A 27,841-nucleotide genomic window follows, 5' to 3' on the forward strand; every position below is an offset into this window, starting at 1 on the left:
TGAGGACCCATGCCAAATCTTTTTAGTTTCCTGAGGGGAAATAGGCTTTGTCGTGCCCTCTTCACGACTGTCTTGGTGTGTTTGGACCATTCTAGTTTGTTGGTGATGTGGACACCAAGGAACTTGAAGCTCTCAACCTGCTCCACTACAGCCATGCCGATGAGAATGGGGCATGCTCGGTGCTCCTTTTCCTGCAGTCCACAATCATCTCCTTAGTCTTGGTTACGTTGAGGGATAGGTTGTTATTCTGGCACCACCCGGCAAGGTCTCTGACCTCCTCCCTATAGGCTGTCTCGTCGTTGTCGGTGATCAGGCCTACCACTGTTGTGTCGTCTGCAAACTTAATGATGGTGTTGGAGTTGTGCCTGGCCATGCAGTCGTGGGTGAACAGGGAGTACAGGAGGGGACTGAGCACACACCCCTAGGGGGCTCCAGTGTTGAGGATGAGCGTGGCAGATGTGTTGCTACCTATCCTCACCACCTGGGGGCGGCCCGTCAGGAAGTCCAGGATCCAATTGCAGAGGGAGGTGTTTAGTCCCAGGATCCTTAGCTTAGGAGTCCCATACTCAACCAGCTTTGAGGGTACTATGGTGTTGAACACTGAGCTGTAGTCAATGAATAGCATTCTCACGTAGGTGTTCCTTTTGTCCAGGTGGGAAAGGGCAGTGTGGAGTGCAATAGAGATTGCATCATCTGTGGATCTGTTGGGGCGGTATGCAATTGGAGTGGGTCTTGGGTTTCTGGGATAATGGTGTTGATGTGAGCCATTACCAGCCTTTCAAATAAGACAGTCAAATTTGCAATAGCATACAGGCTGTCTAATTTTGTGTGAGTTTTTGTGCTGAAATAAAATAATTATAAAAGATACATATGAGCTGACACATCATCAACAACAACCCACACCTGTATATAGCCTCTTTATTTTTATCTTATTGTGTTACTTTTGATTAGGTTTTTACTTTAGTTTATTTAGTAAGTATTTTCTTAACTATTTCTTGAACTGCATTGTTGGTTAAGTGCTTGTAAGTAAGCATTTCACAGTATGGTCTACCTACACCTGCTGTATTCGGGCGCATGTGACAAATAAAATGTGATTTGATTTGATTGGACCTGGGTTCTAAATGTGAGACAGCATTACCCCATGTGTCAGCGATATGCCATGCTGTAAAGGAATGCGGAGGCTCATCTTTCTGGTGAAGATTCCTCACTTCCTGCTTTCTGTTGCTGGGAAACATGTTTGAGGTCACTTGTAAAAATCAATTTGATTGATTGATTTCCTGTTCCCGCCATGTTTCCACCGCTCTACTCATAGAAATAGAATGACATTGATTAGAATGGGTATGCCCGTTCTAGTAATTATATTTCTATGTCTCTACCTTAAGTAGGTTACAGCGCTGATGGACAACCAGGGTCCATGTCCTTCTGTCTTCCCCTCTATGTAGACTAGTCCCGTGGGTCAGCATGGAACACGTATCACTCTCCAGCTCCACCTGTGCCTGAGTGGGCCCCGCAAACACGCTCAGGGTGGCGTCCTCTGGTATCCCAGCATGCTTTAGGGTGGCAAGGTCATGTTGGAGGACGGCCCTGAGGGCGGCGTTTGGGGATTGGCCGAGGGGCTCCCAAGTTGCCGTGACGTCCAGGTTGGCCGAGTGGGCGTCCAAGGAAACCCGGGCGTTCCCGGAGAGGGAGGCGCGTCGGAGCTGGGCTGACCCGTGCAGGTCAACACTTTCTGGGATGGAGGAGGCGGAGAGAGTGGCCCATTGGTGGTGGAGGGTCCAGCCCAGCTCAGCCTGGCTTTCTCTCAGTAGCAAGGATAACAGGCAGTGGAGAGAATCCTGATTGTTTTCAAGATCCACAGTACCCCTGAGGCCGTCTTTCACAGCGCTTCCTATTATGGTCATAGATGTCCTGCTTGGTGCTAGTGCCCCTTCCCCTTCAGTGATCCGCACCCAGGCCACCCGCACCTCTCCCCCGCACTGTGTCGACACCACCAGGCTGGATCTGACCGAGTCACACACCCCGCTCACTTCCACCCAGAGGTAACACCACCGCTCTGCCCGAACACGACCTCTAACCTCGGCCTTGTGTGTGACATGAGGAGTCCCATACTCAACCAGGCCGTGCCATGCATAGAGCCCTGCCGCCTCCTGCCTCAGCCCCCCACTAAGGTCCACCCTCCAGGGGCCAACCACCGACCCGAACCCCAGGCCCCATCGCTTAGGCCCAGGCCGGAGCAGAAGCCTGAGGCTAGAGTGGGAGGGTAGCCCCAGGGAGAGCTGCAGTAGCCGGGAGGAGTGGGTGAGGTTAGCCCTGAGCTCAGCCTGACCCATGGGGCTGTAGCAGACTTTGGCCTGTGCGGTGATGCTAGGGTAGGCTAACGCTAGGCCGTAGCAGAGCCTGCTGCTGTGTGGTCTCTCGGTGCGAAAGGCGCGTACCTCCACAGGTCGACCGGCGACGCTTCCGGAGCACTGGGCCGAGAGGCGGTCATTAGCAGCACCGTTGGTGGCATACCCCGTGCAGCTCATCTGTGAAAACAGAGACCCCCGTCGACACAGTTTGTTTATTAAAGGGGGAGCAGTGGGAGAAGATGGAGGAATTTAACACAGACAGTATGGCACACGGTTCCTATTCTTCTTTGGAGTGAAAACAACTGTGATATCAGAGTCTTGTTGTAAATGTGTTTTTGAGCGATTTTCCAATGTACAAATGTGTTAGTCACCTGCAATGATGTAGGTATCATTCCTTTGAGTTGCCTCAGGTGGTGCAATAGAGACACAGTCAGGTTGGCGGCGGTGTTCCCCTTGCCGGCTTCCACTAGGACGTCCACCTTCTTCTGTTCGTCAACTGCTATGGCCAGCCCTGCACTCAAATGCTCTGTCTCCTCCTACAGTCAGAGGTCATGAAAATAATTTTGCTCAGTAAATATTAAACTGAAAATACTGCAATACATAGAAGTAAAGACTGAATTATGAATGTCTTTCATGGCTTGACACCTGACAATCAAATGAATTTCTATTCTTATATTTATAAAAGCCTTAGCTTTGAGCATCGTTGATACATCTTCTTCGATATCTTGATAGGTCATCTCCAGGAGTATGTCCAAAATCAAGTTCAACGCAGCATTCTTAACAACAATAGAGTAGCGAGAAAGAAGAGGAAGGATGAGGAAGAAGAGGATGAAGCTGCACCTGATAGTGCCCTGTAGCCTGGATGGAGCTAGGCAGGCCTCTTTGGACCAGGGCCTTGCTTTGGTGCTGTACCCTGGTTTGGAGCTCCCATCGTGGGGAGGCCCCGCCAGTCCTGGCCCTCTCAAACTCAGCCTTCAGGCCATGAGCTCCGGTCTGTAGTTCTGCCAGCACCGAGAGCCTGCCCTCCTCCTGGGTCCAGCTCACCTGGGCACTGCTGTTACCTGGTATACCTAAAACATTGGTGACAGACAATGGTACACAATGTATGTGTGTGCGGATTTCTGTAATTTACCAATTCTTGAAAGGGTATGTAAGACTTATGATAAACAGGGCATGTGACACATTATTTTTTACAACAGATTACGGTTTCATATTATCATATTAATTGAGGATATCTAAGGAGACAGAAAGTGTGGAGGAGAAAGGAGCATAGAAGGAGGACATCTGAGGAGAGGGAAGAGGAAATGGGGGAGTAGAGACTCAATGTAACTATAGAATGTGACAGATGGAGGGGGTCACCTGCAGTGTGGAGCCAGCGGGAGGAGTGAGAGAGCTGGGCGTTGACTCCACCCCTCGCCTGACTGCCCAATCGGCGGCTCACATTCACACACAGAGACTCCTCCCCTGCCCGAGCGCACAACCAATCACTGGCCGCGTCAGGCTCTTTCCCCAGCATGCCATCCTCTTCCTCCCAGGTGTCTCCTTGGTCCTGTTGATGACTCAGCTCCACACTGTACACAGCCTTACTCACTGTCACTCTCAGCTGCCCTGCAACACACATGTACACTTCATAGTACTGAATAACACATTTGTGTGTGTGTGTGTGTCAAATCAATCAAATCCAATCAAATTTTATTTGTCACATACACATGGTTAGCAGATGTTAATGCAAGTGTAGCGAAATGCTTGTGCTTCTAGTTCCGACAATGCAGTAATAACCAACGGGTAATCTAGCTAACAATTCCAAAACTACAACCTTATACACATAAGTGTAAAGGGATAAAGAATATGTACATAAAGATATATGAATGAGTGATGGTACAGAGCGGCATAGGCAAGATGCAGTAGATGATATCGGGTACAGTATATACATATGAGATGAGTATGTAAACAAAGTGGCATAGTTTAAAGTGGCTAGTGATACATGTATTACATAAAGATGCAGTAGATGATAGAGTACAGTATATACGTATACATATGAGATAAATAATGTAGGGTATGTAAACATTATATTAAGTAGCATTGTTTAAAGTGGCTAGTGATATATTTTACATCAATTCCCATCAATTCCCATTATTAAAGTGGCTGGAGTTGAGTCAGTGTGTTGGCAGCAGCCACTCAATGTTAGTGGTGGCTGTTTAACAGTCTGATGGCCTTGAGATAGAAGCTGTTTTTCAGTCTCTCGGTCCCAGCTTTGATGCACCTGTACTGACCTCGCCTTCTGGACGATAGCGGGGTGAACAGGCAGTGGCTCGGGTGGTTGTTGTCCTTGATGATCTTTATGGCCTTCCTGTGACATCGGGTGGTGTAGGTGTCCTGGAGGGCAGGTAGTTTGCCCCCGGTGATGCATTGTGCAGACCTCACTACCCTCTGGAGAGCCTTACGGTTGTGGGCGGAGCAGTTGCCGTACCAGGCGGTGATACAGCCCGACAGGATGCTCTCGATTGTCCATCTGTAGAAGTTTGTGAGTGCTTTTGGTGACAAGCCGAATTTCTTCAGCCTCCTGAGGTTGAAGAGGCGCTGCTGCGCCTTCTTCACGATGCTGTCTGTGTGGGTGGACCAATTCAGTTTGTCTGTGATGTGTACGCAGAGGAACTTAACTTACTACCCTCTCCACTACTGTTCCATCGATGTGGATAGGGGGGTGTTTCCTGAAGTCCACAATCATCTCCTTAGTTTTGTTGACGTTGAGTGTGAGGTTATTTTCCTGACAACACACTCCGAGGGCCCTCACCTCCTCCCTGTAGGCCGTCTCGTCGTTGTTGAATATCAAGCCTACCACTGTTGTGTCGTCCGCAAACTTGATGATTGAGTTGGAGGCGTGCGTGGCCACGCAGTCGTGGGTGAACAGGGAGTACAGGAGAGGGCTCAGAACGCACCCTTGTGGGGCCCCAGTGATGAAGATCAGCGGGGTGGAGATGTTGTTACCTACCCTCACCACCTGGGGGCGGCCCGTCAGGAAGTCCAGTACCCAGTTGCACAGGGCGGGGTCGAGCTTGATGACGAGTTTGGAGGGTACTATACTATGGTGTTAAATGCTGAGCTGTAGTCGATGAACAGCATTCTCACATAGGTGAGAAGGTGCGTGTGCGTGCGTGCGTGCGTGCGTGTGTGTGTGTTTCACCATTTATACAGCATTAACATGGAAAATACACAAACCTGGGTTCGCTATGGCACTTCTCGAGACAAGACCAGATGAATGAGTCTCAATCACTTCTTATGTCAAATAGATCCATACCTTCAGTGAGCCAGTCTGACTGCCCCAGGGCTCCTTCCAGACTCAGGGCAGGAGGCAGAGCAGTGAGGCTGGGTAAGGAGTGCCTCAGGCCGCCGTTGACAGCCATCCGGAGCCACGGGGAACCAGGGGAGTGCTCCAATGAGCCAGACACCTGGGCCTGCAGGACCTCCCCTCCCTGGTCATAGGCACCATGCATGGAGAGTCTGGAAGGAGATAGACAGGGAGAGATGAGAAGGTATGGAGGTACTATGAACGATTACAATTAGGATACAGAGTGAGAACACATGGGGAGGGATACAACAAAACTGTGGCTAAGACAGACAGACCTGTCCTAAGTACACACTGTATGTAGCTACTTGATAGACTAGTATTTATATATTCTTAATTCCATTCCTATACTTACATTTGTGTGTATTGGGTATATATTGTTAGATATTACGTCACTGTCCGAGCTAGAAGCACAAGCTCCGATGTTACCTGCAGTAACATCTGTTAACCGTGTGTATGTGGCCAATAACATTTGATTTGATTTATTGAGAATGCACTCACCTATCTGAGGACATGTTTGCAGACATGTTGAGGTGCAGCTGAGTGGCTGTAGTAGGTAGTAGAGTCTGGAGCAGGGTCAGATGTAGACTCAGGGCTCTGGTGTCTCTCTGTAGGGAGTGGGAGAGCTGGGCCTCCAGCAGGGCTCTGTCCTTCCCATCAGCCCTCACACACAGAGAGCTGCTCACTCTGCCGTCCACCATAGAAGTGTATGCAGTGAGCCGGGCCTGGAGAATACAAAAGAGTAAAGTTACTAAACCCATTAGAAACCACGAGATACGCTGACCAAAAAACAAAAAAGCGGCATGTTTTTTTAAATTTTATATACCTCGTCAATTAAGGGATTCAATTGTCAACCTTTGAAAAAGCACATTAGCAACCCACCTCCAATGTTTTAAGGATCTTGGATTGGAAGGGATGTGTGAGCGAGGAATACAGACCAATTCTGTCTGATGAGCCATTCAGATGAACAGAAAACTGATGGAGAAAAAAACTCACATTGTTAATGATTGATAAGTGCTGTAATCATAAATGAGCAATATTATTTATTTAAGTTGTGAATGAATAGCTAATCTTACCTGACACTCCTGCCGGTTGATTCCTACTTTGCCTCTCACTAGGTAATCAAACACACTGTTATTGTTCGGATTCCAGGACACATCTCCTTCCAGTATGGCCGACGAAGGGAGCTTCAACTGAAATAGCTAAGAAAGTCATGGGTCCATCACAATAGTTTTTTCCTCTCCTTGTCTCCCTTCCTTGGAAAGGTGAAATCAAATTCCCAGTGGTCATCTATCATATTCCCCTATCGTTTTTATCACATCACTGCACACGTGACAAGATGAAGAAGTCTTTTCACACTATTGGGATGAAACTCCACACTTCCTTTCTGGTAATGTCAACACAAACAGTGCATTCGGTAAGTATTCAGACCCCTTCCTTTTTTCCAAATATTTTTTACGTTACAGCCTAATTCTAAAATGAATTCAATAAACAAATATCCTCATCAATCTACACACAATAACCCACAATGACAAAGCGAAAACAGATTTTTAGACATTTTTGCAAATTATAAAAAAAACAAAACAGAAATACCTTATTTACATAAGTATTCAGACCCTTTGCTATGAGACTCAAAATTTAGATCAGGTGCATCCTGTTTCCATTGATCAGCCTTGAGATGTTTCTACAACTTGATTGGAGTCCACCTGTGGTAAATTCAATTGATTGGACATGATTTGGAAAGGCACACACCTGTCTATATAAGGTCCCACAGTTGACAGTGCATGTCAGAGCAAAAACCAAGCCATGAGGTTGACGCAATTGTCCGTTGAGCTCCGAGACAGGATTGTGTTGAGGCACAGATCATGGGAAGGGTACCAAAACAATTCTGCAGCATTTAACGTCCCCTTTTGTGGTAGAGTGGCCAGGCGGTAGCCACTCCTCAGTAAAAGGCACATGACAGCCCGATTGGAGTTTGCCAAAAGGTACCTAAAGGACTCTCAGACCATAAGAAAAAAGATTTTCTGGTCTGATGAAACCAAGATTGAACTCATTAGCCTGAATGCCAAATGTCATGTCTGGATGAAACCTGGCACCATCCCTACGGGGAAACATGGTGGTGGCAGCAGCATCATGCTGTTGGGAAGTTTTTTAGCAGCAGGGACTGGATCGAGGGAAGTCTGGATCGAGGGAAAGATGAAAGGTGAATGGAGTAAAGTACAGAGAGGTCATTGATGGAAACTTGCTCCAGAAGGGTGAGGACCTCAGACTGGGGCAAAGGTTCACCTTCCAACAGAACATTGACCCAAAGCACACAGCCTAGACACAGCCTAGACACTTTTGTGGCCCAGCCAGAGACCTGAAAAATAGCTGTGCAACGACGCTCCCCATCCAACCTGACAGAGCTTGAGAGGATCTGCAGAGAAGAATGGGACAAACTCCCTAAATACAGGTGTGTCAAGCTTGCAGCATCATACCCAAGAAGACTCGAGGCTGTAATCGCTGCCAAAGGTGCTTCAACAAAGTACTGAGTAAAGGGTCTGAATAATGTGATATTTATTTAATACATTTGCAAAAATGTAGTTATAGGGTATTGTGTGTAGATTTAAGAATAAGGCTGTAACGTAAAACAAAATGTGGAAAAGTTCAAGGGGTCTGAATACTTTCAGAACGCTCTGTATAGGGCTCTATTTTGGGCTGGTGTTAAGGCGGCACTCGTGTCAAAAGACATTCGTTTGCAATTTCGTCATGTGAAAACTGGTGGGGTGGAAATATTTGAGGTGGTCGAACTGCTGCAAAGAAACCACTACTTAAGGATGCCAATAAGAAGAAGATTCTTGCTTTGGCCAAGAAACACGAACAATGGACATTAGAACAGTGGAGATCAGTCCTTTGGTCTAATGAGTTCATATTTTAGATTTTTGGTTCCAACCGCTGTGTCTTCGTGAGACGCAGAGTAGGTGAATGGATGATCTCTGTTGTGTGGTTCCCACTGTGAATCATGGAGGTGTGATGGTGTGGGGGTGCTTTGCTGGTGACACTGTCTGTGATTTATTTAGAATTCAAGGCACACTTTACCAGCATGGCTACCACAGCATTCCGCAGAAATACACCATCCCATCTAGTTTGAGCTTAGTGGGACTATAATTTTTTCTTCAACAGGACAATGACCCAACACACCTCCAGGCTGTGTAAGGGCTATTTGACCAAGAAGGAGTGTGATGGAGTGCTGCATCAGATGGCCTGGCCTCCACAATCACCCGACCTCAACCCAATTGAGATGGTTTGGGATGAGTTGGACCACAGGGTGAAGAACAAGCAGGCAACAAGTGCTCAGCATATGTGGGAACTCCTTCAAGACTGTTGGCAAGGCATTCCAGGTGAAGCTGTTTGAGAGAATGCCTATTGTGTGCAAAGCTGTCATCAAGGCAAAGGGTGGCTACTTTGAAGAATCTAAAATCTATTTCGATTTGTTTAACTCTTTATTGGTCACTACATGATCCATATGTGCTATTTCATCGTTTTGATGTCTTCACTATTATTCTACGATGTAGAAAATAGTACAAATAAAGAAAAACCCTTGAATGAGTAGGTGTATCCTAACTTTTGACTGGTATTGTATATATATTTGTTTATTTTTTCTTTACAAAAAATACAATCTATCTGGAATATTAAACATGTTTAAAAAAGGGTGTGACATAGCCAAGTTGTTGTTGTTTAGCATTTCATTAGAATTATTCATTCTCTTTTTGGGGCTTATCAATAATTACTTTAATCTTGCTTATTGACCATGTTTGGCATGTCCATGCTCAGCCATAATGCAATTTACAGTAGGCCTAGACCCTATATCAGTGTGAATGGTATTGAAGCCATGCATTTACTTAGAGCATTGTGGACTGCAAATGGGTTCAAGCTAACCTATTTCGCAAAGATAGGTCTACATTTTGTTATTTCGTTTCTGTAAGCTATTTAACAAACTATAACAGACTAAAATTGGAATTGGAGTTGATTCCACGGCAATACATAAAAGACAGTTGAAGCAACCACATATCTCGCAACGGAGCGCGTTCTGATTGGCCAGTGAGGGGACAAGCCTGGACACCCCAGCAACTTCTTTATTCATCAAAACCTAGCCTTTTCGTGCCAACAAGTGCGGCAATAATTGTGAAAAATGAAAAATATGTCTGACACACCCCTGAACCTATAACGCAATCGCCTGCACTTAGATATTACCATTGCGTTAGGTTTGTTAAAATAGAGCCCTTAATAACACTGCTCAATGGAATACAGTACCAGTCAAACGTTTGGACACACCTACTCATTCAAGGGTTTTTCTTTATTTTTTTACTATTATCTACATTGTAGAATAATTGTGAAGACATCAAAACTATGAAATGACACATATGGAATCATGCAGTAACCAAGCTGTCATCAAGGCAAAGGGTGGCTAATTTGAAGAATATAAAATATATTTTGATTTGTTTAACACTTTTTTGGTTACTACCTGATTCCATATGTGTTATTTCATAGTGTTGATGTCTTCACTATTATTCTACAATATATAAAATAGTAAAAATAAAGAAAACCCCTTGAATGAGTAGGTGTGTCCAAACTTTGACTGGTACTGTATATTATATTATAATGATATATTATACACTTTATATTATTTAATGTCCATCTTATAGAATCTGCCTTACCTGGAGTAGGTGGGTGAGGTTGGCTCGAACTTTGACCCTATGCTGAGGTAAATTTGAAGGGTTCAACTGAATTTGTCCAAGGAACGTCAGTCTGTCCTTCTTCCCGATCCGAACACTCCCTCGCACCTCTCTCTGTGTCTGTAGATTGGATTTTATAGAGAACTTTTTCACTCACAGGATCTCTATGGGTATAGCAGACATAAAATTGGACTCAATTACAGTGCTACCAACTCAATCTCCACATGTGCTCTGCTACAAGCCTGTTTTGTTAGACTAAAATTAAATTTAGTCATTTAATGTACCATTGTTTTTATCAAAACAGACTGTACCAGAGGTTTTGTGTTGATGTCTTGAAATGTGATGGGTATCAATCACCCTACCTGATTGCTAAACATTGTGACACACACTTCAGAGTCTGGAGGGATGACGTCATAGCTGAACGGGTGGGTCAAGGAGGAACACACCTGCAGAAGATACAAATAGAAGATACCAATAGAAGACAACATCACTGAGAAAGATTGACTAATGACTGTTGTATTAACCTTTCCTATAGCAATTCAGGGCTTGTATTCAAAGAGCGTCTCAGACTAGGGTTGCTCATCCAGAATCCGTTTAGATTTTTAGATCATAATGAATAGGGGTCGTTCTTGAATTGCAGCGGCATTTTGCGTTCCTTGCCTTTGCAACCATGAAAAAAACACTTTAAAATAGCAAATAGTTACACATCATACATGTTTCTGTTTGTATTGAACTGTTTACCAATGACAATAATCCAAGTTGGTTATACTGCAACACTTTATGTTTATGCAGTTGTTAGGGTAGGCAAATTGGCTTGTTCCAGTAGTGATGTGTAGAGTTATAGTGATATTTTGGGGATTTAGAGATATCTACAGTCAGTCAGTCAATTATTTGCACATTTGATAAAGATGAGCAAAAAAGACTGTATAAAATAAATAATACAAATACTGAGCGCCTGTCACGCCTGCTCCCGCTCTCCCTCTCTGGCGCTCGAGGGCACCGGGCTGCCCTTCATTACGTGCACCTGTCACCATCATTACGCGCAGCAGCGCTCTTTGGACTCACATGGACTCCTTCCCTTTGTCGATTGTCCCGTCTATAACTGTCTGTTCCCCCGTCTGTTCCCTGTATCTGCATTAATGTCATGATGTGTTTATGGCCAGACGCTATCCTGTCCTGTTCCATGTCCGTTGATAATTATATGTTCACTCCCTGTACCTGCTTCTCGTCTCTACCAGCGTCAATCCTTACAGCTACATTGTATTCCCCCCAAAAGAGGGGAAATTCTATTATTTTATGCTAATACAATTGCTCAGAGAAATATATTTTATTTAACAAGTAATAGAACAAAATTCTCAAAAAGATAGCGGTCAAGATTATTGGCACACCTGTTTCAATATTTTACATCCACTGGTCCTGGGGCCCTTGCTAAGGTCAACGGCATTATGAACTTTACCCAGTACCAGGACATTTTAGTTGCCTCTGTCAGGAGGCTGAAACTAAGCCAGCCTTAAGTTAACTGACCACATGATCAACATTTCAGCAAGTCTCCGAACATGACCCTCCAGTGAAAACATGGTGTTCGAATTAAAGAGGGTAGACTGTAAGCACAAACGAAGGACATCAAGGATCTGGGGAAATTCTGTATGGAAGAATGGTACAAGAACCCTCCCCAATGTGTTCTCTAATCTCATAAAACATCTAAGAAAAAGGCTCAGTGCTGTTATCCTCGCAAGTTGAGGTATTGAAAGATATTGAAACAGGGGAGCCAATCATTTTGACCCCTATCTTTAAAAATATATTACTTGGTAAACAAAATCTCTTTGTCTGAGCAATTATATTAGTATAAAATAATAGAATAAAACGTCATTGTCCATCCAGGAAGGACATATTGCTTTGGCATCACCTTCCATTAAAAGAATCACATACACATACCTCCTCACGTCATACACATTTAAACCAGTCAGTCCATCATGTTGCAAACACTAACAACATAGAGGACATTAATACATTCACTCACAAACGAACACAGTCTCAACTGCCCTAGATGGATTAGTACATATACCGAAACAATTTACCTTGCATTTAGTAGTCCAACAGCACAAGGAACGAATGAATGTTTGAACACGTTCTTCTTGGCCATGGTCATTCTGAAGCTCCAGCCAGAGGGAAGCCTCTCGAACTGAGGGTGTAGAGGGTGGGGGTGGGGGGGGTCGCCAACGACAGCCAGCGCCTTCTTTCTGCTTGCCTCGTGGAACAGAATGCTCAAATGTGCCTGTGGTCGACCAATTACTTTGCCGGCTGTGCTTACTATTCTGGTCAGTTTGCTTTTGCTCCTCACACTCAGATTACCAGACTGTCATATTGAGGATGAGGATGCTACCCACCAAGCTGCTGTACACCCTCTCCAGAACATCCTGGTTGACCCCAAACCCCTTTAATTTCCTGATTAAGAACAGACGTTGCCTTGCTTTTTAAAATATACACTCTGCATTCTCTGTAAAACTCAGCCTGTTATCATTTTATGTCCCTAGGTATTTAAAACACTCAACCACCTCTACTGGTTGGTCATTCAGAAAGAGTGATTGCGGACAGTTGTTGCCATTGATGATCAGCGCCTTTGTCTTTTCCACAATGATGGGGAGGAAACTTGACCGGGCACCATTCTTGAAGGTTGTTGGTCTGTTTAGTCCCCATCTGACGTAGCATCTTTTAAAAAGATTCCTACCAGAGCCATGTCATCCGTGTACTTAAAAAGGCTTACATTGTTTCCTCTGCTCTTCATCTTGTTAGTGTAGATAGAGAACAACCAGGGTGAAAGGACACATCCCTGGGACACACCCCTGTGTTCAGGGTCAGTTCATCAGCGAGGGCCCCATTCACGGGGACTCTCTGTGGGTGGTCAGTTAAAAAGTCCTCGATCCAATTTTCATAATTTTTTTTGCATACAATATACCTCAGTATTTGTATGATTTATTTTATACAGTCTCTTCTGCTCATCTTTATCATAATAAGTGCCAATAATTTTGGACCTGACCGTGTTTATTATTTTGAAGGCTAGAAAGTGAACAAAATGATTTAATATATTGTATAAATCAATAGAAACAAAGAAGGCTCTTAAAATACTTATTTTTTACTAGTATAATGTCTGTCCCTCAGTTTTATGTCATCGGTGTCAACGCCTTGAAAATCACTTATTACAGTGATATACAAGTACCTCGAGTATTCCCTCCAGTGAAAAACTGTTATCGGGGGAGGGGTATATGTTCAATAAAATGATTAGCTAATCACACCCTTTTAGTATGTCTTCAATTTGAGGATTCCATTGATCATTTGGTGTCTAAATCGAAAGTGTCACTTTCTTGTTGCTCAATTTAAATGAAGGGAAATAACAATGTGAGCAAAATGATTAATCATACCACTTTAGTAAATCATTTTTAAAAGGTTAATGACCTTATGTAACTGATGTGTAATGGCTAGTTAGTTAGCGGTGGTGCGCGCTAATAGCGTTTCAATCGGTGACGTCACTCGCTCTGAGGCCTTGAAGTAGTTGTTCCCCTTACCCCGATGGGTAATGATGCTTCGTGGGTGTCAGTTGATGTGTGCAGAGGGTCCCTGGTTCAAGCCCAGGTTGAGGCAAGGAGAGGGACGGAAGCTATACTGTTACACTTACATTTGACCATCTGTGGCCTCCACTTAAGAAAATCCTCAATAACCTAACATTTCTCATGGGTGTTACCATCATTGGTGTTACTACTCCTACTGGTGACACAATGTTATCATAAAGGTCCAAATTATTTAAAGTCATTAATATTAATATTGGTTGATTTAGAATGGGAAGGTGTACCTAAATACATTTAAATAACTACAAATTCAGGAACGACCATATGATTATATTGACATTAGTAGGACCTGATCCTAGATCAGCACTCCTACTCTGAGACCTTTGTGAATATGGGCCCAGAAACACGAGTGGTCCTGGACTCACAAAAGGGCTGGGTTGCTGGTATCCCAGGGTGAGAGTATGAATGATGTCTCTGTTGCTATAGAGATGGGCTTTGGATTCCAGGATGTAAAGGCCCTTGTGGAGGTCGACGGTGAAAGTCTCCTGGAGAAGGAAGCTCTGTAGAAAGTTCTGGAACGGCTGTCTGTTAACCGGGTGGGAGGGGGAATTATAACTTTATTTTTTTGTCAGGATTTACAATGCAATTTAACCATCATTCTTCATCCTCATCACCATTCTTATCATCAAGTTATATTCAATCACACTCATAAAGAGCACCAGTAAGTGGATACATACCGAAGGAGTAGCAACGCTCTCTTCTGATAAATCTGTTTGTCCTTCCTGAGCTCCTCCACTCCACCCTCTAACTCCAACTCCATAGACGGGTGTTTGGGCTCTGATAAGGTCATCTTCATCATCACCATCCTCTTCCTTAAATTCTGCAATGAGTCATACGCCATGGTGATATGCTATGTTAGACATGCCCCAAAAAAACTGTAGCTTAAAAAAAGATTGACAAATATGAGTGGTTGATGACTGTCAATTCTTCTTGTATGACACTAGCTAACTCAATCCCTGTGAAACTGTGTTCCTTTTAGGACACCCTGAGCCTCAAGCCTCACCCCTCCTTCAGTGGAGGCTGGTGGGAGGAGCTATAGGAGGACGGCCTCATTGTAATGTCTGAAATGAAATAAAGGGAGCGGAGTCAAATGTGGTTTCCATATGTTTGATGTGTTTGATACAATTGCATTCCAGCCACTACAATGAGCCCGTCCTCCTATAGCTCCGCCCACCAGCCTCCTCTGCCCTCCTGAATCGTCAACCATAAATCAACAAATCATTGCCAAAAAAATATGAATGGTTGATAACTGCCAAAAACCAATTAGCATGACACTATCGAGCTTTACTCACTTACTGTACGCACGGTGCACATTTTAGGACATGCTAATCCTCACACTTCATCCTCTCCGCCTACCTTGTCCAGGGTAGTGAGTCCTGCGGTGAGGCTGAGGTTGTGTTTGCCATAGCTGGAGGCCAGCTGCAGGGTCCTGCCCTGCTTGCTGTTCTCCAGGGAGAGGTCTCCCCTCAGGGCAGGGCTCCACACAGAGCTGATGGTGCAGGAGGCCTTCAGACCCTGTTTAGCCACCATAACCCAGCCAACTGCCTGGAACACAACAGAACCGGCACAAAATCGCTCTTAGGGTATGGGTTCTACATGGAACCTTTTCCCACAAGAACGGGTGAATACAGGTATGGCCCAAACTTGATGACTGTGTCTAGAGATGTAGCCAGTCCAGTAAGGTATCCCTTGCTTTGATATAAATGCCATTGTTGAATATGTCAAAGACTAGCAGGAAGCTTCATACTTTGAGGTATGTGACAGCGGGTGCGTAGAGGTGTAGGCGGGCCTCTCTGTCCTTGCTTCTGTCTCTGTAATAGCCCTCCAGCACGAGGCTACGGACAGTCAGCCACTTGCGGGCAGTGAGTTCAGAGGTCAACTGGTAGGTGTGGCGCTGGGGCTGACTCAGCTTGTGCGTGGTGTGCATGTAGAGCCAGGGAGTGTCCATGTTGAACATACCTGGAGACAGCACACTCATAGTTACACGTGCGGACTTCCACGCATAGAGACACACACACACATGACATTGCATACGACAGCAAATAATGCCCTTCAATATTTCATTACCTTCCCAATTTCTGAACATGGCTTTGGAGGTGTCTTTCCAGTGTAGTCCAGCCACCAGAGGCATCTGGTCGTTGTAGTTCACTTTGAGGTGGGTGCTGCTCTCGGCCCCCCTCTGCCTCAGGTGAGAGTGCATGAGCTGGGTCTTGTAGTTCAGCCGCTTGTCAGGGACCTGCAGACTGAACTGGAGGAAAGGTTGGGTGGCATATTGTATAGTGGTGAATTACATTTTTGTTTGTTATTGCTGAATGTACATAAGAGACCTGCCCATGCCCAAGGACAAGCCGCTCATAATCTCAAAGTACAAACACACCAAAAACATGAGGCATTTATCACTCGACTACTCTAGATGGAAGAAACTCTCAATTGTCATTAATTGCGTTAAATTGTCCCCTGATGATTGAGATAGAGAAAAAGAGATGATAGATACGGTAGATAGAGATAGCACAGCTTCTATTATCACTATTTCTATCTCCAGGGCGCAAACAATGCTGTATGTTACTTGCTGTACTCATTATGGTAAACCTGATGATTAGCCATGTCACAAGAGCCTATACCACGGTCATAGAACTAGACTTACTAGATAGTAGATCAATAGAGATAAACCTGTGGTGTGTACCTCCAGGGCATAGCTGGTAAGGTTGTGTCTGGATTGGTTCCTGAAGGACTGGCTGAGGAGGAGGCGGTGCTTGTTGTTGATCTCGTCCCAGTGTTTCCCATAGCTCACATCCACACTGGACTTGGTGTGGCTGGGACTCTCCTCGTGTCTCAGCTGCACCTGGAAGAATAGAGAGGGATAGGATGAGTGGTGAGAGGAAAGGATTCTATTCTATTCCTATCCTTTGACAACTTGAGTAACTAGTGAGTAGATGGTGCATGGCTCCAATGGCTCGGTCAGAGCATAATGTTTGCAACACCATTAACAACACAGATAGTGAATGAAAGCGCCTAAACATTTGAGTCCTGCCCAACCAGGTACTGTAAGCCTATGAGGTAACAATTCGAACAAACCTAAAACACGGTATGATATTAAACATGTCCTTGCGGTTACCAATGGTTACCTTGTGGTTGATGTGGGCTGTGGTAGAGCAGTAGAATTCGTGTTCAGCCCTCATGCGGTACGTCTGGTTGGGCTCCCTCTCACTCCTCAGGCTCTGGGACGTGTGGCACTCCTGACGCAAGTGTCGGGAGTCCTCTGTGGAAGGTCAAAGTTCAGCAAACCCCAAAGTGACAGATAGTGGCTTCAGAGCGGAGCTCCACCGTGTGCCTTAGCGAGGCTGCATGGCAAAGTACCACTCACCTCGCAGGCCATATTTGAGCCTCAGTGCAGAGCTCCACAGTGGGCCCTTCTGCTCTATCAGCCCTAGAATCCTGCTGCCCACCACTCCAGGCAGAAGGAGCTCCGCCTCCACTGAGTACTGTCTCCGCCCATCATCCAGCCTCCTCTCCAAAACCACTGTGGATAGCCAACCAATAATGATGGCTTTACTATGACTTTACAGTAACAGGCTTATAAAACACTCAATAGACAGTATTGGATCAAGTATTCAATAGTCTATAACCTGAGAAGGAGGCAGCTTCTCTGAACACATTCTTCAGAGTGGCAGACAGGCTGGTCTTTCTACCCAGTCCACGAGTGACATTAGCAGAGAGGATCATGGGAAGGCTTTCCGCACCCACTTTGGCCTCTAGATGATAACGCAGCCTTTGCTCTGAGAGGAGGGTCTGGGAGTCAATCAGTCCCTGTGGAAACCAAATGTACCATGTGATATAAACATTGATAGTGACAACCACATTGTTTACTTTGATACCTGCACTGTTGGGTTTAGAGCTTGCAAGGCATTTCACTGCACTCGTGCCCACGACATTAAGACTTGAAACTTGAAAAAATGTTAATGGTTGATTCAGGATGCGCCACAAGACAACAAAATCTCCCAGCCTTCTCCTTACCATGATGTAATACTGATGAACGTTGTCTATCAGAAGCTCAAGTTTACCGGTCCATATGTTCCTCACTTGGTCAAGTTGCCCTGACAAAACAACCCCATTGGTGTCAAGTTTTGCAATCGCAAGTCAAGTCAGTTTAAGATCATTGTATCTAGTTCAGAACTGGGTTCAAATAGAAATGGAAATGTTTTGCATACATTAATCGTTTGCTTGAGCCTGCCAGATGGGTATAATTTGCACTTTTGCGACCATTCTACGAGTTTGATTGTGCCGAACAAGCAAAGCTGAAGAACTTGAAATATTTCAAATACTACTTAAACCCAGGCCTGAACTAGTTCCCTACGGTTGACCCTGGAAGAGGATGAAATAGCAATAATCTGTTTCAATATGCTGAATCTAGTTCTCTACCCTGGATGGTGAGGGTCTTAAGTGGGTGGGTCATCTTGAGGAGCAGCCTGTGGGGGCTGAGGGCCAAGTCCAGAGACATGTCCCTGGGGATGGAGGACTGGGGGGTGGCCAGGAGGAGGTGGAGGGAGGCCTCTCTGGGGAGCCAGGAGCCACTCTGAAACATAGAGGAACAACATGATCATGCATCACTTATATTAATTGCCTTTCCATTACAGATGCTATAATTTGTGGTAATAATGTGTTGGAATAATATGGTGTAATAATGTGGTGTAATAATGTATAGTAATTGCAGATCTGGGTTAAAATAATATTTTGCATTTGAGTGGGCCAGATAGGCTGGGTTTCTACTTTTGGGACTACTCCATTTGTTCCATTGTGCCAGGCAAGCTCAATAAAGCACATATTGAAATCTCAAGTACTATTTGAACACAGGTCTGTGTAATTTTCATGGCACCCGTGCCAAAGGTTAACAAAGTGTTATTAGATAGCCTCTTTTAACAGAGCAGGACAATTAGCAGGAAGTTTAGCAGGTTAATAGTTTGGATTGACAGTACCTGCGTCAACAGAGAGTATGCTGCCTCTAGTAGGTACTGATGAAGGCCTCTGTCTAGCTTCAGTAGCCTGAGGGAGAGGTGCACAGGGCCGGGAGGGAGGAAGGAAAGCCCCGTAGAGGATAAAGGGTAGGAGACATTGGAGCACAGCTGCCACCCCACCATCTTAGACCCTGGGAGAGAAATACAAAATGGCTGCTCATCCTCTTACTTCAATATACAAAATACTGGACATCTTTAAGATAGAATCTAGGCAAGCATTGGCGATAAATACTGGTCTCAGATCAACTAATATCGTTTAGTTATTTCATCCGAAAGGAACTTACTTTACATCCACATACGGCATGACACTAGAATCTTTGCACAAACAGTCTAATTACACACAATTATTTCCAGTAAGGACTTGGACATTTCCAGACTTGACCTTAGATACCGCCCTTGAGCTTTGCTAGGATGAACTCACAGGTCTTTGGCGTGCAGGTGGTCCTCTCCACACGACTCTTGGAGCCTCTCATCTCCTCTCGGTGGTCTCCATTTACATGGTACATTCTGGAGCTGTGGCACGCAGGGAGACATTGAAAATCAATCAACGGAATGTGCTTTTGGCCCCAACCTAGTTACCTAACCAACGAATACAACTAGAAAAGGTACATTTACTGAATATAATGTGTGTGCTTGTCTAAAAACGAAAATGTCAAATAACAGCAGTGTTCTTTCAGCAAGAACACGAGTCACAGCTCCTCTCACCTGAGAGAGACTATATCCATGAGGTCTTCAGGTGTGTTGAGGGCCACTCTCAGGCCGTGGCCCTCCTGGAGATGCACACTCCCATCCAGACTGCTGGAGGTCCTGAGCTCTGTGGCCCACTCCACCCCAGCCCGACCCAGGCCCCCATCCACCCCCATCCGGGCTGACAGGCCCACATAGGCACTGTGGGAAGAGAAAAATACCATTATATGGGAAAGAAACTGAGGGACATTCCCACAGTGTGCAAAAAGTACAGATATCTTCACAAAAATGACATTATTATTTCAAATACTTAGTATGCCACTAAGTGGTGACCGCTGTTTGACTGAAACACAGTCATTGGTGAAACACGAACCAGGGATAAGAAAATGAAGAGGCCGTCAGATCTAAAATGGATATCAACTTACTTGGGCTTGATTTGACCTGCCAGTGAGAAGTGGGACCAGTCTCTGTAGTTGGCACTGCCCTTGAGGTGCAGGGAGAGGAGGGAGGTCATGTTGATGCCCAGTCTAATGGGTAAGCCTGACAGAGAGGGTAGGACCAACTCCTCTGTCATCAACACTGCCCTGTGGTAGAGCTGCACCTCCTGACCCTGATGGGGGGGGGGGGGGAGAGAGAGAGAGAGAGAGAGAGAGAGAGAGAGACCAACATTAGCCCATCCATTCTTTCTCAATACAATATTATACCAAGAAGAGGAAACCATGAAACTAATGTGTATGAGATTTGCTTAAAGGTAACAGACTAGAAAGATATTACAAAGGATTTCATCAAACTACATTCCTCTGAGATTATCATATGGAGTCATACCCTGTATGAGTCCCACAGCACCACTATCGCAGAGGTCAGAGGTCACAATCACATACCTTCAGCAGTCTGACGGCAAGCCCAGCCATACTGAGTGACAGCTCCTTTATCTGAGAGTAGAGGTCAGCACAGGTCACCACGCTCAACTCATTCCCAAACACTTTGACACCAAGCCAACAACGTGGTCTGGCCTCCTCCAGTCTCCCTCCTGAGAACTACAATAAAAACATCAATCATCATCCATGGTCATTGAAAAGCTATTTACATCTACAATCGGAGGGAAGTGACCCATTATTTAGGCTACACTATGAAACCATCAGATGTTGGTCATCTCCTAATGTAATTCTCTAACTTAAACGTGCAAAAATAGAATTGGCTCATAGGCTAGCTAGACTTAGACAGGCTAATGAATGTAGCAATGGTTAAATATTGCTGTGAAAGTCTCACCATAGTCCTGGCCTGGCTGAGGTAACCGTAGATACTAGGTGAACAACCAGAGCTGTCTCTTTCCCCAGCTTTTCTCCTTCTCCGCTCCTTTATCTGTCCTTTATTTCCTTCCCCTGCTTTTCTTCGTCTTCTCTCCTTCATCTGAGACTTCTTTCCATCCTCCTCTTCCTCCCGAGTTGTAGGCTCCTCATCAGGAGAAGTTGATTTGTGGCCAAAAATGTGTTTCAGAAGAGGTTCAATGTTTTCCACACGAAGATCGACCTGTGGAGGAGAGCAGACAATTCGATTTCCCGTTGTCCATTTGATTTGATTCACATTCAGCGCCTGGTCCTCAGATGTGCTCTCTCGGTAACTCAACGCTCCCGAGCATTGAGGAAAAGCAGAAGATTCCCTCAAAAACGCATTCAGTTGCTCACAGAATGAAAACAATGAGATGTGATCGAGCTACTCACCTCAAGCAGATTGAAAGCTCTTCCGTGGATGTAGACGGTCAGGTTAGCCATGGCATAGCGTGGCACAAAGGACTTGGAAGAGAAAACCAAGGCTCCCTCCATATTTGCAACTCCGAATCCTGAGACACACACACAAAAAAAACACTTACGGTATTCTTTTGCTCTTCAAAGGGCAAAATGTAATCACTTCTGAAACAACTATCACTGCAAGTAACTGAAGAGGGTTATCCTAAAAAGACAAAGCTACCCTTTCACGGGTAACTTGCTGAACATTATAACATATGTGTGAACCATATTAGCACCTTCATCCAATGTTGTTGATGTTACCACACAGGTACAGTGCCTTCAGAAAGTATTCATACCCCTTGACCTAATTCACATTTTGTTGATAAAAAAAAGAAGATATATATATATATTCTCAACCATCTACACACAATGCCCCATAATGACAAAGTGAAATCATGTTTTTAGACATTTTTGCAAATTTATTGAAAATTAAATAGAAATATCTCATTTATATAAGTATTCACACCCCTGAGTCAATGATGTTAGATGTTAGAATCACATTTGGCAGTGATTACAGCTATGAGTCTTTCTGGGTACATTTCTAACAGCCTTGCACACCTGCATATACAATATTTTCACATTATTCTTTAAAACATTCTTCAAACTCTGTCAAGTTGATTGTTGATCATTGCTAGACAACCATTTTCAAGTCTTGCCATAGATTTTCAAGCCGATTTATGTCAAAACTGTAACTAGGCCACTCAGGAACATTCAATGTCGTCTTGGTAAGCAACCCCAGTGTATATTTGGCCTTGTGTCTTAGGTTATTGTCTTTCTGAAAGGTGAATTTGTCTCCCAGTGTCTGTTGGAAAGCAGACTGAACCAGGTTTTCCACTAGGATTTTGCCTGTGCTTAGCTCTATTCCATTTATTTGTATCCTAAATAACTCCCTAGTCCTTGCCCATGACAAGCATACCCATAACATGATACAGCCACCACTATGTTGAAAATATGAAGATTGGTACTCAGTGAAGTATTGTGTTGTACTTGCCCCAAACATAACGCTTTGGATCCAGGACATAAAGTTAATTTGTTTGCCTGCTTTTTTTATACCCATCTACCAATAGGTGCCCTTCTTTGTGAGGCATTGGAAAACATTCCTGGTCTTTGTGGTTGAATCTGTGTTTGAAATCCCCTGCTCAACTGAGGCACCTTACAGATAATTGCATGTGTGGATAACAGAGATGAGGTAGTCATTCATCATGTTAAATACTATTATTGCACACAGAGTGAGTCCATGCAACTTATTATGTGACTTGTTAAGCAAAATTGTACTCCTGGATGTATTTAGGCTTGCCAAGGCAAAGAGGCTGAATACTTATTGACTCAAGACATTTCAGCTTTACATTTTTTATTCATTTGTAAATATTTCTAAAAACAAAATTCCCCTTTGACATTATGGGATATTGTGTGTAGGCCAGTGACACAAAGTCTCAATTTAACACATGTTAAATTCAGGCTATAACACAACAAAATGTGGAGAAAGTCAAGGGTGTGAATACTTTCTGAAGGCACTGTATAAGATGAACTTCATGTAAATTACCTGAGTCTGCAGTGTAGTCTGAATAAGAGGAGTATTTCCAGGGTTCCGCCTCAAAGTCTTTGGTAATGATGTCATCAGGCAGTGCCTCCATCAGGGCCTGCTTCATGGGGTCCTCAGTTCTCAGGACCTGGCTCAGGTGACTCCACACAAAAGAGCCCACTGAGAATGAAATTCAAAGCAATCATCAATATATCAATCTTACTTGTAGGATGTGTAGGTGGAGTCATTTAGAATCTCTCAGAGTAGTGAACCTGTATGGCTGATCCCAATTTTCTCCCTATCTCTGCTCTTTGGCCATAAACCATCAATGTTTGTGGTTCTGAAGGGTCTGGATAGGTATAAGCGGTGTAGAGGTGGAGCTTTTAACATATTGCTTCCACCTTACAGATCTGCAAAAACTGAAGGGCCTAGACTACACTTTTAGAAGAAAAAAATTCTATCCAGTTCTTAATTTGAGCAGCATCCTGCCAGAACAGGATCTGGCACCTCTCAGTTTTGGACTATTTAGTTCAGGAACCTATTTGCCAGAATCCGGTACCTCTTGTAGCATGAACAATTATCTTCACTTTTTGCAATGTAAAAATTAGAATAAAAGCAATCAGAGTTCATTCAAGTTGACTCCTCTCCTGGCTGCTCCCTAAAAAAATGTAATGTGAAAATGTGCCTGATATTATAAGAATTGATTAGTGTTGGGCCCGCCCAGGGTTTATGGTATGGTCAACATTGTAGCCCATATAGACCAACGAGTGGCCATTACTGTGGAGAGAGAGCAAAGCGTGCCTGTATCTCTCACAGAGCTAGAACGTGGTTCACTTTCTATGATCTCTCTCCCTCTCCCTCTCCCTCTCCCTCTCCCTCTCCCTCTCTCTCTCTCTCTCTCTCTCTCTCTCCCTCTCTCTCTCTCTCTCTGATAGACATGAGCGGCGGCGGATGAATGGCACAACAATGTGCCTCGGGATCTCACCCCGGTATCTCTATGCATTCAAATTGCCATCAATAAAAGGCAATTGTGTTCATTGTCCGTAGCTTATGCCTGCTTATGCCTGCCATAGGGTACTCTGTTGACAATGTTGACATCAGCTAACCGCTCACCCATACAACGCCATACACAACGCCATACATACTACACTGTCTGCCATCTGCCCGGTACAGTTGAATCCGGAATTCTGTGAAGAGCACACTTCTCCAGTGGGAGCCCTTGTGCTGGAGACAACAAGAGCCGTATCAATTATTTTTTATTTTTTTAAATGTTGGATGAAAAATGTTATTTGGCCATAGCACTATTAGCCCCAAAATATGTTTTTGTTATGCTAATTAGATTTACGCGGGGGCACTGACATCGACCTTAGGGTTAATCAGCTTCTTGATAGATTATCTTGGTAAAGAAGAAAGGTTTTTGTGCATATGGTGTAATTATTAGTCCAACAGTTTCTATTAGTCCAATTATTAGTCCAACGAGAGTTTCTATTGGACAAATTCAGGTATGTTTAACCCTGTTTCCTTGAGTTTGCTTCTGTTTAAGAAAGGTTTTTCAACAGAATTTGCTGAATGAATACACCCCTGATCACACGCAAACACAGTTTACTTTCATAGCAGCCGCATACAAACAGTATGATCACTTTGAGCATTGTATAATTCCTTCTCGCATCTACGTGCTCTCCTCCTCTCACTTTTTCCCTTCGCTTGTGGACTTCAGTGCACAACACATTAGCTATCTGTGACCAGGCGGAAAAAAACTTTCCAAGCCAAACCTTCCTATCATAACACACAGCCTACATTGTTGTCACCATATTATCTAACGTCAGTCCACATAGCTACTAGAACGAACACATTAGTAAACCCGCTAGCTACAGTCATGCAGTGCATGATTGTAGCAGTTACACTGGCGGGCCCCAGTGGCAATAAATTAATAAAGCCAAAAGCTTACCTTGACTTGGAAGAGTTCCAGTGTTGGATAGCCAGAACCAACTAGGTAACATAGCATTCACTTATACTTCAGTTTCAAAACTTCAATCTTTTTTGTAATGGATATATATATATATATACTTTCACTTCCATTACAAAATATATATATATATAGCTATCTCTCTCTCTCGCTTCACCTTCATTTTTGAAGAAATGAATTCAAAACTGTTCAACTATTGTCTTTCTCTCTCTTTGAGTCAACTACTCAACAGATTTGATGCACTGCAGGGCTAGCTGTAGCTTGTGCTTTCAGTACTAGATTCATTATCTGATCCTTTGATTGGGTGGACAACATGTCAGTTCATGCTGCAAGAGCCGTGTGTTTATAAAAGGCAACAGTTTTCCCGGAACATAGGCTACAAAAAAATGTCCTCATGTGTGCAACTTCTGCAAGTGCCTCTATGCTTCTCTTCTATGCAAACGCGATGATAATCCATGCAATGCTTTATTATAAAGGTGATTTATTTTTCATGCTTTCCAGGACCACAGAGTCACTCTCCTCTCTGGCTCACGTTTTGTTCCGGCACCTTGCAATTTACAAATTAAGCACTGGTGCAATCTAGGACCTAAAATAGAATCGTATGAGGATTCTACATGGAACCCTAAAGGGTTCTACGTGGAACCAAAAAGTCCCTATGGGGGAGCGCCGAAGAACCCTTTTGGAATCCTTTTTTTTCAAACCTTGGGTGGAGGTCTCGTGCATCAGAGTCGTCTTCACTGCTCGAAGCACTTCGGGGTCGGGGCAGTGCATTATCTGCTGGTATGCAGCGATCCTGACCTCCACCTCCTCCTGGTGGTCACGGTAGAGCCGCAGCACAGACCCCCTCTGGAGAAGCAAAGAGCTGTCAGTCACAGACCCCTCGCCCCGAGGTCACCTCAATATCCCCACAACGTCAGCGTGAATCCACGTGAAGAGATCCTTCTGATTACAGAATGAACCACAGGAGGCTGCTGAGGGAAGGACGGCTCATAATAATGTCCGGAACGGAGCGAATGGAATGGCACCAAACACACAGAAAATATGTATTTGATACCATTCCACTTACTTCCCTCCAGGCATTACCACAGGCCCATCCTCCCAAATTAAGGTGCCACCAACCTCCTGTGGCATGCGTTGTTAGACAGTATACCGACTGACTTGTTTTAGTACAACAGGATATTTCACACAATTCAAGTCAAATGTATTCAAGTCAAATCTTGTTTGAACTGTAACGTCCTCTTGGACAGTAACGTCGTGTCTTGTATCGTATCCCTTCCATGGGACCTCTGCTACTTGAAATTATTAAATCAATCAAGGCTTTATTCCGTGAGACACGGTTTCTCAGCTTATTCCAATTAAACACAAACCAGGCTCCAGAAGAAAACAAAATCCTATTTCTAAACCTTGAACTGAGGAAAACAGTTCTTTGTTTTAAAAGTTCAGTTCAATCCCAGAGGTTATCCCTAGAAACTTGACCATTATCTGCCATCCTACTCACGTCAGCATTGCAGGGGATGCGTCTGAAAGCTTGTAGGGCAGTGAGTCTCAGCTCCAGAGGGGTGGAATGGCTCTGTATACAGAGGTTTAGCTGAGGGATGAGAGCTGAAGCAGCCAAGCCTGCATTTCCCACTGCTTTCAATGCGTAGAGCAGCTGTAGGAGGAATCATCACTTTACATCATCATCATCATCATCATCCTGCTTGTTCCTGCTATCTTTATCATCATCATCGGCAGCAGCAGCCATTGAGATGCTCAGGTTCAGGAGTCAGGACAAGTATGAACCACGCAATACACACTGTAATATCACATTTTAAATACAGCACAATCACCAGACTGTGATAAAAACTCCAATACCAGCACGCCATCATAATCTGTGTATATGGAGTCAAATCTAATTCTGTGTCTAGGTACCTCTGTTTTGTCTCCTCCACAGCCCTTTCCCAGGATGTCATTCAGTGCCTGTATGAAGCTCTGGACCTGGGGGATGAGACTGCAGGGAGACTGGCTCCTCCGACATAGCAGGTGGACCAGGGAAGAACCAGTCAACAGGGCCTTGGTCCACACCTCAGGTGTCTTCAGCAACGCCTGAGAGAAAAGGAGGGGAAAAACAACGGCCTTATATTATGGACCCATTGTATTTGTATGTTTATCTCTGATTATGTGTTTAATGGGTGACGCCAAAGCATGCGTTGTTAGATGTGACCTCAACAGTGTGGCAGAGTAAAGGTGTCGGTTGAGTTTCCTGCGACGATTTTGAATCATATGTAGACCTATATTGAACATTCTCAGCCATATCATTCAATTGAGATGGCGAATAAAATAGATACAGTATCTAAACCTCTGTTTTTGTTCAACCCAAAGTCAATATCCCCACAGAACGTCCCTTCAGACCTACGTACGTTGACGGAGCCGACGATGTGTGGTGAGGGGTGAGGGATGAGGGCGATGGTGGTGAGAAAAGAGTGGGCCCGCTCCTGCTCTATCTCCTCGACCCGGATGAGGTCTGTTAAGAGGGCGATGCATTCCTCTGAGCCACACGCTGGTAGGCTGTCCAAGAGAGGCTGCCTGCAACGACAGCACAGTCAACAGAGTAATCAACTGCAGGGAATGGACAGCACCGATTCAGTCACATATTCCCACTTCAGGACGACTCTTATAAAAACAAAGTGTCAAAGCATTATAAATCATTATTCATCAAAAGCGTAATTTCAGTGATATACACCATATGTCCAGTGTCTTTGGGTGAGTCATAACGGAAGCGCTTCGTGGCTAATGAACAATAAAACTAATCTCAGCTACAGTGAAGAATATGGCAGAGAGGACACCGTTTTGATT

General features: G+C 44.4%; 1 protein-coding gene across 1 annotated transcript in view; it reads right to left on the reverse strand.

Moving 5' to 3' along the window:
• The window catches only part of LOC109875400 (uncharacterized), a 58,475-nt gene that overhangs the window by 21,607 nt on the left and 9,027 nt on the right, over positions 1 to 27,841 (reverse strand). The window contains exons 10-42 of the mRNA XM_031810357.1: positions 27,406 to 27,571; positions 26,918 to 27,091; positions 26,505 to 26,657; positions 25,708 to 25,852; positions 23,062 to 23,220; positions 21,453 to 21,571; positions 21,001 to 21,261; positions 20,613 to 20,768; positions 20,157 to 20,341; positions 19,750 to 19,932; positions 19,466 to 19,557; positions 19,006 to 19,175; positions 18,452 to 18,605; positions 18,047 to 18,126; positions 17,659 to 17,839; positions 17,397 to 17,552; positions 17,158 to 17,291; positions 16,716 to 16,874; positions 16,100 to 16,280; positions 15,780 to 15,991; positions 15,389 to 15,577; positions 14,710 to 14,852; positions 14,398 to 14,557; positions 10,772 to 10,855; positions 10,392 to 10,529; positions 6,771 to 6,887; positions 6,577 to 6,669; positions 6,196 to 6,419; positions 5,647 to 5,849; positions 3,708 to 3,956; positions 3,189 to 3,418; positions 2,720 to 2,884; positions 2,436 to 2,525 (exon numbers count right to left, since the gene is read on the reverse strand). Coding sequence (XP_031666217.1) covers positions 2,436 to 2,525; positions 2,720 to 2,884; positions 3,189 to 3,418; positions 3,708 to 3,956; positions 5,647 to 5,849; positions 6,196 to 6,419; positions 6,577 to 6,669; positions 6,771 to 6,887; positions 10,392 to 10,529; positions 10,772 to 10,855; positions 14,398 to 14,557; positions 14,710 to 14,852; positions 15,389 to 15,577; positions 15,780 to 15,991; positions 16,100 to 16,280; positions 16,716 to 16,874; positions 17,158 to 17,291; positions 17,397 to 17,552; positions 17,659 to 17,839; positions 18,047 to 18,126; positions 18,452 to 18,605; positions 19,006 to 19,175; positions 19,466 to 19,557; positions 19,750 to 19,932; positions 20,157 to 20,341; positions 20,613 to 20,768; positions 21,001 to 21,261; positions 21,453 to 21,571; positions 23,062 to 23,220; positions 25,708 to 25,852; positions 26,505 to 26,657; positions 26,918 to 27,091; positions 27,406 to 27,571 — 5,305 coding nt within the window. The remainder of the gene's footprint in view (positions 1 to 2,435; positions 2,526 to 2,719; positions 2,885 to 3,188; positions 3,419 to 3,707; positions 3,957 to 5,646; positions 5,850 to 6,195; positions 6,420 to 6,576; positions 6,670 to 6,770; positions 6,888 to 10,391; positions 10,530 to 10,771; positions 10,856 to 14,397; positions 14,558 to 14,709; positions 14,853 to 15,388; positions 15,578 to 15,779; positions 15,992 to 16,099; positions 16,281 to 16,715; positions 16,875 to 17,157; positions 17,292 to 17,396; positions 17,553 to 17,658; positions 17,840 to 18,046; positions 18,127 to 18,451; positions 18,606 to 19,005; positions 19,176 to 19,465; positions 19,558 to 19,749; positions 19,933 to 20,156; positions 20,342 to 20,612; positions 20,769 to 21,000; positions 21,262 to 21,452; positions 21,572 to 23,061; positions 23,221 to 25,707; positions 25,853 to 26,504; positions 26,658 to 26,917; positions 27,092 to 27,405; positions 27,572 to 27,841) is intronic.

Source organism: Oncorhynchus kisutch, linkage group LG30 (genome assembly GCF_002021735.2).
Source record: "Oncorhynchus kisutch isolate 150728-3 linkage group LG30, Okis_V2, whole genome shotgun sequence".
Lineage (NCBI taxonomy): Eukaryota > Metazoa > Chordata > Actinopteri > Salmoniformes > Salmonidae > Oncorhynchus > Oncorhynchus kisutch.